This window comes from Bubalus bubalis, chromosome 21, assembly GCF_019923935.1.
Source record: "Bubalus bubalis isolate 160015118507 breed Murrah chromosome 21, NDDB_SH_1, whole genome shotgun sequence".
NCBI lineage: Eukaryota > Metazoa > Chordata > Mammalia > Artiodactyla > Bovidae > Bubalus > Bubalus bubalis.
In genome coordinates, this window is record NC_059177.1 from 58,342,688 (window position 1) to 58,356,136 (window position 13,449).

Sequence of the window (13,449 nt, forward strand, 5' to 3'; positions counted from 1 at the left end):
CACTCACCTGTTCTCCATTTCTACAATTTTTCCATTTGAAAGAATGTTATATGAATGGAATTACGCCATATGTAACCTTTTGTGATTGGCTTTTTTCCACTCAGCATAATTTCCTTCCAATTCGAGTTACTGAGCGTATCAGTTGTTTTCCTTTGTTGCCAAGTAGCATTTCATGGGGTTGATTGACCAGTCTGTTTAACCATCACCCGTGGAAGGACTCCTATGCTGTCTTCAATGTTGGGTTGTTCTGAATAAAGCTGCCTTGAACACTGTATGTGTGGGCTTTTGTATGAATGGGCTTAAGCTTTCATTTTCCTGGGATAAATGTCCAAGATAAATTACATTCACTTACAGTCAAGATGTTTTATCTACGAATCGACATCACTGATTGCTCCTCAGTAATCAGAAGATCTGGAAAGGTGGGGTCACAGGGACTCATGCTTCCCATGGGCCAGATGGGCTTAAGATCCCTGATGGCCCGCCGAGTCCCTTGTATTTACTTACCTGCTGGGCAAGGCTCCTGGTTTGCCAATTTAAGTGGGCAGATTGGAACATGACGAGTTATATCATGAATTTCAAATGTATACACACATGTAGTTGCTTATGTATGCATAAAATCTGTCTGGAAGCATACCCAAATAGAAAACACTGATTGCCTCTGGGAAGGGAGCTGGGTGAGGGGGAGAAGGGGGGAGTCACTTTTACTATGAGCTCTTTTCAGCCTTTTTAGCTTAAACCATCCGTTATTTACTAAAAAACGAAGCAAAATATGCAAACGAAGACTAAGAATTCCTCACAGATACCCACTCGGGGGCTGTTTTTTTTCATACAACTCTTATTTCTTTACATAAGAGAGCCCACTGGAATTTCCCCTCCCAGAGCCCTGGGCTTCACACAGGGAAGAGCCCAGCTCACAGAGATCTCTGGGCCTCTAGGCCTTGAGTGGAAGTGAAAGTGAAATAGCTCAGTCGAGTCCGGCTCTTTGTGACCCCATGGACTGTAGCCAGCCAGGCTCCTCCATGCATGGGATTCTCCAGGTAAGAATACTGGGGTGGTTGCCATGTCCTTCTCCAGGGGATCTTCCAGACCAGGGATCGAAGCTGGGTCTTCCACACTGCAGGCAGGCTCTTTACCATCTGAGCTGCCAGGAAAGGCTTTGAGGGTGATCCCCAAATACTCCTCCCTACTGTCGCAAAGCTGGCTGGCCCCTGAGAGCAGGCTCAGGCCATCGGGGCCTCTCTGAGACCCAGTGAGATGTCTTTGCCCAACACAGGGGCCACCTCCTCCTAGAAGCCTTTCCCAGCAGGACTGAAGTTCAGCCTCTCCCTCCACCCTCAGACAGGGTCATCAAGGGGCCTGAAAAGTCCAAGTGTTAGTCTCTCAGTCCTTTCTGACTCTTTGCGACCCCATGGACTGCAGCCCGCCAGGCTCCTCTGTCCATGGGATTCTCCAGGCAAGAATACTGGAGTGGGTAGCCATGCCCTCCTCCAGGGGATCAAGGGGCCTCCAGGGTTACAATTCAGGGCACACTTCCTGGACCCTTCACACACGGGGCCCCTGGGGACTTGCTCCGCCCTTTCCTGACCTCCCATAGGCTGGGGCCTCCCCGCAGGGCAGCAGATTAGCATCTTAACTGGGAGTAGGGTACATGCTGAGCCCTCTCCTCCTGTAAGTCCGGACAAAGACCACTAACTACAAACCCAGAGCACAACCTGTAGATTGAATTTAAGATCGAAGACTTCTGCGCCCAGAATTCACTGACGCTGAGCGTTCCCTCTCTCGCGCGCGGTTGGGGGCAGAGGAGCGGCAGGATGTGCTCTGGTGGTGTCGGCCCCTAAATCTGCCCTTTGAGTAACCTCCCCATGGCTTCCGGAAGGAAGAGAGTGGGTGCAGCGCAGAGAACTGGGCTTTGGGGTCTGAGAGCCTCGGCGCTGTCCTTTGTGGCTGAGCGGCCTTCAGGCCAACTCACCTTGTTTCTCCTTGAGAACTGGGGGTCACAGTGCCTCCCTGGGGGGAGGTAGAAGGGTCCAGGACTTCGGCAGGTGGCTTATACTTGCGGAACTGGGCGCCTCTTTTGGATGCCCAGGCCAGGATGCGTCCACATTCCGGATTTCCTGGGAGCCTGTTCCTTCGCGTGTTGATGGGGGTCTCCTCCGACCCAGCTCGAGGTCTCAAGAGCCCAGCTGACTTGTTTGTCGGGCCCTGGCCAGGCTCACAGGCCAGAGGCGCTGCACGGGGCCCAGTGAATGGCTGCAGGTGGCAGAGAGGGGTCTGAAACCAGGGGTCCGAACGTGGAGGCCAGGAAACCGTGCAGCGCTTCCCGCGTGGTCGAGGGGTGGCCTGCAGGCCGGCGCCGTATTTACCCTGCCCGCGGTGACTCGGGAGCACGCCCCATCCCACTCACCCACCCACCGCGGGGCCCTGGCACGCGCCCCAGCCCCTCGCTCCGCCCCGCAGGGCCCGGGGCTGGGGCTGGGAGCCCGGCCCCTTCAGTTCCCGCGCTCAGGTCCCGCCGGGGCCCAGGAAGTGGCCCCGGGCCGCGGCCCTCGCCCCGCCCCACTCCCTCCCGCGCTTATCACCTGCCTGCCGGGCGCGCGCGACCGGGGACGGAGGGCGCGAGGGGAGCGCGCGGGCCGCCGGGCACCGGGTCGCGGGAGGTGAAGCGCGGCGAGGATGGCGGCTGGGGGCCGGGCGCTGCGGCCGCTGCTGCTCCTGCTCTCGGGGCTGCTGGCGCTGGGCCCCGGCGCGCTGGCGGCCAAGCTCAACATCCCCAAGGTGCTGCTGCCCTTCACGCGGGCCACGCGCGTGAACTTCACGCTGGAGGCCTCGGAGGGCTGCTACCGCTGGTGAGGCGCGGCCCGGCGCGGGCCTTGGACGCGGGCGGCCGGGCGGGCGCGCTGCAGGTGCGCGGGCGCGGGGAGATGGCCGCGGCCCCGGGCAGGTCCGGCGGGGCCTGCGGCGCGCGGCCTTCGGGCCGGGCCGGCGCCGGGAGGCGGGGAGCTGCGCTCCCCCGCAGGCCCGCGCAGCAGGTGCGCCGGCGCGCGCTCTCGGGCCCTGGGTTGGCGGCCGATCGGCCACTGCCCCGGCTACTGGCCGCTCGTGACCCGGCGGCGTGCGCGCGGGTCGCCGCCACTGCGCATGGCGCCGCCCGGGCCTCGGCGCGCTCGGGCAGGAGGGGGCCTGCCGGGGCGCGGGGGTGCGGCCGGGAGCCCAGCGGTAGGCTGGACTCGCGGAGGGCGTCTGGCGGGCGCTGCTGAGGGCCTCCGAAGGCCTGTCGGTCCGGGCCTTCCGGAGGGACCCTCTGCTGGTGGAGAGGGTCGCAGAGGAGAGCTGCCGGCCCGGGATGCGCGTCCACGTGGTCGCACCCCGTTCTCCTTCAGGCTCCGGGAGGGGTAGTCGGCGCCCTGCAGAGCCCTGGGTTGGGGACCCAGGCAGCTCGCTGGAGTTTGTCTGGTGACTCGTTCCTGGCGCCGGACTGGTGTGGGAACCTGGCTTGTGGGCAGGCCGGGAAGGTGTGCGTGGGAGTTAAGTCAGCAGTGCGGCGTCTTGGGAAGGAATGTAAGCCTTTGCTGAGAGATCTTTCGGACAAACCCTTGGTTTTAAACACATGATACACCTACATTGGAGAAAGAAATGGCAACACAGTCCAGTATTCTTGCCTGGAGAATGCCATGGACAGAGGAACCTGGTGGGCTACAGTCCATGGGGTCACAAAGACTCGGGCAGGACTTAGCGACTAACACTTACTTACACCTACATTACAGATGAAAGATGCAAAAGAATGATTGGTGATTCACCCCAGCTTGCCCACAGAGCAGGGTTGGCCTGGATGCCTAGCTTGCTGGGGGCTCAGGAATTCTGCACCTTGTGGGGGGTGTGATCTGGGAACCCCAGGAGCTAATGAGACTAGGGGTCCGCCTCACTCCAAGGTGGCTGGGTGATGCGGTCCAGCCGCTCCATCCCTCGGATGGAGAAGAAGGCGGCCTGAAGTGGCCTCCACTCCTATTCCTAGCGGGGTGCTGAGTGCTGGGTGTGGCTGAGGCCCTACCACACCTCCCTGCCACCTTGCTGGAGATGAAAGGGAGGGGTGCCGCCCACTGCTACACCCTGCTCCTTCCTTTGGTTGCCTGTTTCCAGGCTAGACTGTAACAGGTGTGATCGCATTACAGAGTCCAGCGTGTGTTAAGTCTGTAGGGCCAGAAGTGCGTGCACATCGAGAAAGCATGCTGCTGGAGCTCCGACTGCTTTCTCCTGAGTCACTTCAGTTGTCTCCGACTCTTTGCAACCCCATGGACTGTAGCACGCCAGGCACCTCTGTCCATGGCATTCTCCAGGCAGCAAGGCTCAAGTGGGTTGCCAAACCCTCCTCCAGAGGATCTTCCCAACCCAGGGCTTGAACCAGCATCTCTTGCATCTCCTGCATTGCAGGCAGATTCTTTACCCACGGAGCCCCCATGCATGCATTACTAGTACCTATTTGTTTTCTGAAGGTCGCCTCCTGAATGACAGTCCAGGTTAGCTAAATGCATTTTCAGGCTAGTGCCTGCTGCACCTGGTGGGTCGTGTTTCTGGCTTGGTATCAGAGGCTGATCTTCGCTCTAACTTCTCTACATCCTTGTCCAGGGCTCTGACTGGTGTTGGGGGATCAGCTGTCAGGCCAGGCTTCGCCTGAGACTGTGCTCATTCTCTGGTTGAGGATGTCTCTTCTCTTGATGTGGGGGCAAGGAAAAGGAAGCCGACTATTACAAACAGCTGCCTTCAAATGAACCCTCTTGGATGTCCTTGTGTGCTACTTCCTGAGATTCTAGAGCTGTGTTTTTTGTTTTTGAAGTAACAACTGTTTTTTTTTCCCCCCTAACGGCTTTTTTTGGAAAAACTGATGGATTTTAATTTACCTATCTAGCTTCTTAGGAGGAAGGGGGAAAACAACAACAAAATTCCTAATCTCTGATGCATCAGAGGAGTGCTAAGTACCTTATAACTTGTTTTGAATCTGATCCATAGTTTTTTTAGCAAATGTGTGACTGCTTAAGTGTCTCGGAGGTGTTTGGTGCTGTGATTTCTCCCTTAACATCACAGGAAAATCTTGTTCTTCAAGCGTTGGAAATGTTTATTTTCAGTCCGCTCTTCCTAGTCCAGTCAGGTGTTGTTTTTAGTTTTTGAAGAGTCTCTTCTGGAACTTTAAGAGTGGGTGTGCAGGCAAGCTTTCTATCCGCCTTCTTCTTCACCAAGGAGGTCACTGTGAAGTCTGTGAGGTGGAGAACAGAGAACGTGAAAACGCCCCTGGACCCTGGGGGAGTTTTTGCTCATCCTTTGAATTTTCAGCCCAGCTCCCAGTTTTCTGGATCATTGCATACCTGAGCCAGAGGCTTCAAGTTTACTTTTCCTGTTTCTTGATTTTATAGCATCAAATACTCAGGCAATTTTAAGGTGAGAACTATAGAGATTATCAAGTCAAAACTGTTCACATGTCAGTGTGAGCCTCGAGAGGGAGGTGCTCTGGGGGACTGAGTGGTGGTCTCCATCGAGCAAGAGCCCACGGAAGGGGACAGGGGACAGGGAGTGGTGCCTTCTGATCCACGCTCTTTGGGGATGTGCAGCCTCTGGCTAATTGGCCAGACCTGACTGAACCCCTCCCATCACACCAGTATTGCTGGTTTTGTGACAAGTTCCTGATTCTTTTTTGATATTTCATGTTATTGCTTGGGTGCTTGCTCAGTCAGAGAGTCGTGTCCAGCTGTTTATGACTCCATGGACTGTAGCGTGCCAGGCTCCTCTGCCCATGGAATTTCCCAGGCAAAGGTACTGGAGTGGGTTGCTGGGCTGGTGACCCTGGCTGTGGCCCTCCCATCCAACCCGGCCCACGGGTCCTGGTTCCCCCATGGGTGCTCGGGTCCCCCCTCCCAGACCCACAGAAGAAGGTGATGGCAAGTGTGTTTACCAAGTGGACCTGCTTCCCGGGTGGCTTTCTTCCTGCTTCCCTTCCTGTCCCTGACCCTCACCCCACTCTGCTCTCGCGGTGACTTCCGCCCTGTGAGCTCTGCCTGTGTGTGTGTGTGTGTGTGTGTGTGTGTGTGTGTGTGTGTGTTGGGGGGACGGTTAGGCAGTGGGTGGAGGGGGGCTGTGTCTTCCTCTGCCCCCACCCACCTCTTCTTTGCACAACCATCACTTCTCCTTTTTCCACTCCTGACCTCCCCTGTCCTTGGGTTCCCATGTCCGGTTAGACACCCTGAAGATAAATTTCATTTCTGGCACCAATATGTTTCTATTTTTTCTTTCTTTCTTTTTTTTTAAATTGGTGAAATACACATATTAAAGTAACCGTCTTTGAGTGTCCAGCTCAGTGACATCAGCTACATTCACGTTGTTGAGCAGCATCTCCTCCATCATCTCCAGAACTTTTTCATCTTCCCAAACTGAGACTGAGTCCTGGTCCGCTAACGCTCCTCCCCGCCTCCAGCCCCGAAATCCACAGTCTAGTCTCCTTAACACCAGGTGATATCAGCCTGTTTCCTTCTTCACCCCCATCCCTGGAAGTAGCAACAGTGTTTGGACTCATGTTTGTTTTTATGTTACTTCAGACGGATGGCAAGCCATATAGGCCTTCTGTTTGCACTAGGGATAGACAGCTTCCTCTTTAAATACTTGTGCAGGACTTCCCTGCCGGTCCAGTGGTTACCACTTGCGCTTTCACTGCAGGGTGTGGGGTAGATCCCTGTGGGGGAGCCAAGATCCCACATGCCTCAGGGCGTGGCCTAAAGGGCGTGGTACTTTAAAACTTTTTAAAGTAACTTTTCAATAAAGAAGAATCAATTTTTTTTTTAAAGTAGGAAAATGATAGGAGGGTAACTTGGATATAACTGGATGTAGAAAGAGAGGGGCTGGGAACTGGGGAGGGCGCCAGTGTCCAGGCAGCCGCCACAGTGGGTGGGTGGCCAGACACCCAGGTCCAAAGGCAGGGGCTTGAATACCGCAGGTGGGGGCAGCCGAGACAGCCAAAGAGCAGAACCAGCTTTTCTGCTAATTCCTTTGCATATTTTGCGTGTTAGTCTCCACTCAATCCTGAAAACAAAACACCTCAAGAGTGACCACCCACTGCACAAATAGGGAACTGAGCAGAGCCAAGTTCAAAGCCAGGTCACAGGGACTTCCCCACGGTCCAGTGGTTAAGACTTTGCTTCCCAATGCAGGGGGTGTGGGGTTGATCCCTGGTCGGGGAGCTAGGATCCCACATGCCTCCTGGCCAAAAATGCCCCAAAACATAAAACAGAAGTAATGTTGTAACAAGTTCAATAAAGACTGGGGAAAAAAAAAAGGCCCACTTCAAAAAACGAAGGACAAGTCACAGACTTGTGCCTTCTCAGTCCTGGGATGCCCAGGAAATGTGCCAGGCCTTCTCATCAATGGCTGTTTCACTCAGGTTCCTTCAGGATGGTTTTCGGAAAGTGGACAGCACACTGAGAAGCAGGCTTAAGGATGTAAGTGGGGTCCGGGTAATTGAGGACATGGAGTCGTTTTTCACTGAGGTCTGTTGGGCTGGACGCTCCTGTGGGCAACTGCAGGTAGAAGGGGTCTGCTGGCTCTGTCTTGAACAATCTGGGTGCATTTATCACAAGAGGGGAGGGAAGTGTCCGGGTGAGGGGTCTAGAGACCAGCCTCACTGAGGTGTTTCTAGGAATGTATCCTTGGACAAGTTACACCCATCCATGCTGTTGTTTCCATGGGTGTCATATGGAAGTTTCAGTTGGATTGTTGGGAGGCAAATAAAATATTTGTGCTGTGTTTTGTTCTGTGCCTGACACATAATAAGCACATAATAAATGACATTTTTTTTCTTTTTTAAAAAATATAGTACCAATAGTTTGAATGAAATGAGACAACATGTCTTGAAGAATTCAATCGGGGTTTCACTTGGCTAGACTCTTCTGAGTTGCCTGCATGTGACAGGAAACTCAAACTACAATAGTTTAAATACAGTTTAAATAAACTTTGAAGTTATGTAAAGTTTAAATAAACTCTGTTTTGGCAGAGTTTGTTTCAGGCTGCACACAGGGCTCAGTGAGGTCAGCAGAGCCTGGTCTGAGGTCCTAGGTCTGGACCTCTGCCTGGGGCTCCCTAGACAGCAGTTCCAGCCCTGCAAACCCAGTCAGGGCTGGCGAGGCACGCCCTGGGTGTGAACACCCCTCCAGCCCAGGGTTCACACTGCTGACTGACCAGGCCTCCCAGTGTCCCAGGAGCATGGGTGCCCGGAACCTCATGGTCTGAGGGTGGAGAAGAGCAGCACCCACAGAAAAGCTGGGTGCTGTTACTGAGGAGGGGGCGGAGGCTGGGCAGCCAAAACCCAACACGGGTCCCCTGCAGGAATGATACCACCCGGCTCTGTGTGTGTGTGTGGGGGGGGTGGGGATGGCGTGTATACCCTGGGTTTGCTCAGCTGGGGCCCTTGACGGGAGCTGCTGTGATCTGGCAGGGGTGGGGGTGGTCTTGCTGGAATGTGGGTGAGAAACTCTAGAGGAAAAGAAGCAACACTGCCGCAGGCCACCGGCGCTGCACCCCAGGCTCCCCCAGCTGTGGGGCGCCCCCACCCCCCGTCCTGTGCAGCACTCAGGGGAGGGTTCTTGTCCACATAGGACATTTGGTAAAATTAAGTTTATAGTCACAGACCTTCTCATAAAGAAAACTGCAAGCCCACGTTGCCTCACTTGTAAATTCTGTGAAACATTTAAGGAGGAAATAGTACAAATCCTTTATAAACTCTTTCAGGAAAGAGAGAAGGAACAGTCATTTCCTAGCTTATTTTTATGAGGCCAACATTACATTGATTGCAAACCAGGCACAAATATTACAAGACAAAGAAATGCACAGACCCAGAGTTCAAGATTCCTTAACAAAATAGCAAATCAAATCCAGAAAAATATAAAAAGGGTAATGTATTATGACCAACTGGGGCTGGTTCCCAGGAATGCGAGGTTGGTTTAATACTAACCAATCAGTGTAATTGCTTGACCAACAACAAACAATTCTTCTATCAACCAAATGAAGAAGAAAAGCCATATAATGGTCTCAATATGTGCAGAGCATTCAAGAGTCACTTATGATAGAAAATGCGGCAAATTTGGAGTAGAAGAGACTCCATAACAAAATGAAATGAAAGTGTTAGTTTCTCAGTCGTGTCCAAATCTTTGCGACCCCATGGACTGTAGCCCACCAGGCTCCTCTCTCCATAGAATTGTCCAGGCAAGAATACTGGAGTGAGTTGCCATTTCCTTCTCCAGGGGATCTTCCTGACCTAGGGATTGAACTCTGGTCTCCCACAATGCAGGCAGATTCTTTACCATCTGAGCCTCCAGGGAAGCCTGTTGACCTATTAATGGGCATCTGTAAAAACTGGCACCAGGGTCTTAGCTGCGTGCAACGGGGGCAAGAAATGAGCATGCTGTGGACTCTGTCTTTCCGCTCGGTCTCCGAGGGAGTCTGACGGGGAGGAGGGTCATGCCTGCCGTGGTCTCGGTGCCTTTGTGCTCTCCTGTGCTTTTGCCGGAATGCCCTTCTTGCAGTTATTCAGGGACCTGGTGGTGGCCCCTCCTGCTCACGCATCCCGCCTGAGCGAGGCTCCCTTCAGCACCCAGGTGGAAGCCGCAGCCCTTCCCTCCTGTGTGTCCACAGCCCTGGTTGAGAGCTCACCTTCTCGCACTCATTTGTCTGTTCTTGTCCTCCTCCTCCCCAAAAGTAAGCTCCATGAAGCGGGGGGTTAATGTTTAGCTGGTACTTTGTTGTGTTCCCAGTGCCTTGGAAGTACCTGGAACATTGCACAAAACCCAATAAATATGGATTCGTGAATGAATGAATGAGTTCATTAGGGACCCCACGGAGAACTGGCTGTGGGGTCAGCATAAGCTCAGGGATGGTGGGGGGAGCGGAACTGGGGGGAAGGAGCACTTTGGAGCAGAAGTCAAGCCTCAGGCTCCCGCCAGCTGAGAAACCCACCTCTGACCCGAATGTTTGCGGTCTTTCTGAGGATGCTGTCTGTGGTTGGTGGTGGGGCCCTGCCAGCCGGTATCAGGGTCAGGCTTCACTCAGGGAAGTGGATGGACAGGTCAGGCATCAGTGATCAGAATCTAGAAAGACCCCTGTTCTCTTCCTCCCTCTAAAAATCAAAAGTTCTTGTGGTTGGAATCTCGCCAAACGCCTCAGGGCCGCAAGTGCTTCATTTGGGCACCTGCTCCTGGCTCCTGAGTTTGAGAGCTTACTCTGTGCAAGGCCCTGTGATAAGGTGTCTATCATCCTAGCTAATCCACCCCGACCCTTTGCAGCAGGTATCATTTTTCTTCCCATTGTACAGATGCAGAAACAGAGGCCCAGAGAGGTTGAGTTGTTTGTTCAAGGTCACACAGCTGGTGTGTGGCAGCGCCCTGCTGTCCTAGGCCTTCACCTTCTCAGCAGAGAAAAGGGCCGTCTTGCCAGCACCGCCTGTGCCTGGGGCCTGGGGAGGGCCTTCCAGCTCCTCCTGCGGGCCCTGGGGCGAGTGAGTGAGCAGGGAGGGTGGGCAGGCCTGCTGACCTCTGGCTCAGATGCACAGAATGACAGACGGACAGGCTGAAGCAGCTCTCATCCTTTCTGAGCAGTGGCATCAGTGCATTTGAATTGGCGGCAGGGCCTTCCCTGGTGGTCCAGTGGTTAAGCATCTGCCTTCCAATGCAGGCGACGTGGGTATGATTACCTGGTTAGAGAACTAAGATGCTACGTGCCACGGGTCAACCACGGTCTGTGGGCCGCAGCTAGAGAAAAGCCCGCAGGCAACAAAGGACCTGCAGCCAACATAAAATAAATAGAAAAATTTTAATAATTAAAACAGCAAACAGAAAAACTGGGGGCAGAGGAAGGCTCTTGTGCAGAAAAGCCGTTGAACCTGAACCTGCTTCTTTGGCAAACACGAGGCTGTATCCAAATGACCTGGCTGTTGGGGCCAGTTCCCACGTGGGCCTCTCAGCCTTCTGCCCCACGCGGACCCTGTCTTCTCTGTCAAGTGCCCAGCCGTCTCTAAGCCCGCAAGGGTCAGGCCGGGGAAGCCGTTGAGGCCCACATGGTGTCTTTCCCTCTTTCCCTGCCTTCCTCGCCTGGGTCCTCCCCAAGCAGCGTGAGCACAGTCTGGTTGTTGGCGCTCCGGCCAGCCTTGTGGAGGCCGCTCGGTCCTTGTCTGAGATACCCTGGAGATGGCGGCTGATGGACAGAGCCCGCCCCTCACAGCTGCCCCAGGAATGTAGGCTGGTATTTCCTCCCCAAACTGCAGCCACCTGGCCGCTGTCCCGCGTTGCCTCTTTAATGTCCTGCCTGTACTAGAACTGTTTCCTTCAAAATGACTACCTTTGTGAACACTGGAGATGCTCCTCCGTATTAACATTTAGGAGCTCATACGTTTGATACAGTTGTTTTTCCTGACACAGTAAAGATGAATGTGTGCTAATTAAAAGACATAAAGACTCAATCTAAACATAGTTCATCTGTGCCTCGCTGCTCTGTGGTGCCGTGTGTTTCTGGGGAAAGCACTCGTGTAGTGTGAGGACTGTCTGATCTGGGCTCACACAGACATGGCTATGACCACTGGCCCTGCCACTCATGGCTGTGTGGCTTTGGGGAAATTACTCAACCTCTCTGAGTCTCAGTTTGGCTTTATCCACACATGTCTGCTGGAGGGTTAAGTAATCTGACGGATCGAAGGATTTAGCTCTGGGCTTAACACAGGGTAGACAATGCCTTTCATTATCTTCTATGCCCTCCCTCTATTGGTCAGGTTCTCCAGAGACCCACAATTAATAGGAGATATATACGTGGCTTCCCAGATGGTGCTAGTGGTAAAGAACCCGCTTGCCAAAGCAGGACACGTAGAGACGTGGGTTAGATCCCTGGGTCGGGAAGATCCCCTGGAGGAGGGCACGGCAACCCACTCCAGTATTCTTGCCTGGAGAATCCCCTGGACGGAGGAGCCTGGCGGCTACAGTCCACAGGGTCACAAAGAGTCGGACACGACTGAAGTGACTTAGCATAGACAAGCGCGGGCTTTTTGTTCTAGTCAGGCCTCAACTGAATGGGTGAGACCCACCCACACGGGAGAGGGTAATTTCCTTTACTGGCTACTGGTTTAAGTGCTAATCTCATCCCCAAACACCCTCAGACACACCCAGAATAATGTCTGACCCAGTAGCTGGCGCCTCATGTCCCAGCCAGACTGACACGTGACATGAGCCCCCGCACGCCCCCAGCAGACTTCTGGTTTTTAAAAGAACCGTGTCTGGATATCTCTGTGTTTGCAGCACGCAAGGGGCTCCTGCCTGTCATCCCCCCGTATCTCCACTTTCTCTGCCTGGCTTGGGCTGCAGGGTGATTAGCCGTCGTGTCTGTGAAGGATGGCCCGTCCTCCCTGTGTGGAGGAGGTGATTCTTCTCTTGCCAGGTCCCGGAGGCAGCAGCTTTCCAGAACTGCACACACATGGTCAGCTCTTCCCTTTGCAGCCCAGGAGGGAGCCAGGCTCCTCTGTGGGCAGCTCTCAGGGTGACCCAGAGCTCTGAGACACAGACACAACACTTCTGAGGGACTGAGACGTGATTCGAACGGCAGGAAACATCCACGTTTGGATTTGGACCCCTGTGTCCTGACCCTCTCTGGTCCTCAGAGAGGCCCTAAACCAGCCCATCTTCTCTCCGGGGGCTATAGAGGCTCAGATGGTAAAGAATCCTCCTGCAACGCGGGAGACCTGGGGTGGACCCCCGGTGGGGAAGATCCCCTGGAGAAGGCAATGGCACCCCACTCCAGGATTCTTGCCTGGAGAATCCCCTGGACAGAGGAGCCTGGCGGGCTGCAGTCCGTGGGGTCACAAAGGGTCACGACTGAGCGACTAACACTTTCACGGCAACACTTCACTCCTCCGTAAAATGAGGGCACAGCAGCTCTCTAAGTTACATCTAACGTTGACGGGGAAATACTGTTATTTAGAAGTTAGAGTAATACAGAAAAGAACAGAGAGTAACACAGTGAACACCACATTCCTAGGGTCAGATTGGGCCTTGTTAGCAGTTTGTGTGTTTGGCTAGGGTTCGGCTTTTTTCCGGTAAGGAGACGTTGTGGGTGGAGCCGCAGCCCCCTTTGCCCCCTTTGCTCCTAGTTTTCATCCCCGCCTCCAATCCCCACTCTGAATTTGGGTTCCAGGGGTCCCTTTCCCTTTCAAATCCCCGAGCACCTTCTAAAGTGCTTTTTCCACTGACTCACACCAGCCGTCTGTGACAGGGACACCTGACACCAGGCCCCTGCTGGGCTCTCTGCTCTTAAAGGCACAGCCAGAGCACAAGGGCCTCCAAGCATCCTCCAAGGTGACCAAGAACAACCCTCTGCGGGGGACAGAGACACCCCTCCAGCCTGTCTTAAGCCCTCTAGGTGGTTGGGATGAGCCCGCCA

At 54.2% G+C, this 13,449-nt stretch overlaps 1 protein-coding gene across 2 annotated transcripts in view; it reads left to right on the top strand.

Moving 5' to 3' along the window:
* Window positions 1-987: 987 nt before the first annotated feature.
* Window positions 988-13,449, top strand: part of NUP210 (nucleoporin 210) — a 92,176-nt gene continuing 79,714 nt past the window's right edge. The window contains exon 1 of one of the 2 annotated variants that reach the window (XM_044934250.2): window positions 988-1,037. In XM_044934250.2, the coding sequence (XP_044790185.2) occupies window positions 1,024-1,037 (14 nt within the window). In that variant the 5' untranslated portion in view covers window positions 988-1,023. Of the gene's footprint in view, window positions 1,038-2,602; window positions 2,847-13,449 lie in introns of those variants that run through there. The other variant, XM_025272760.3, reaches the window with a different exon arrangement.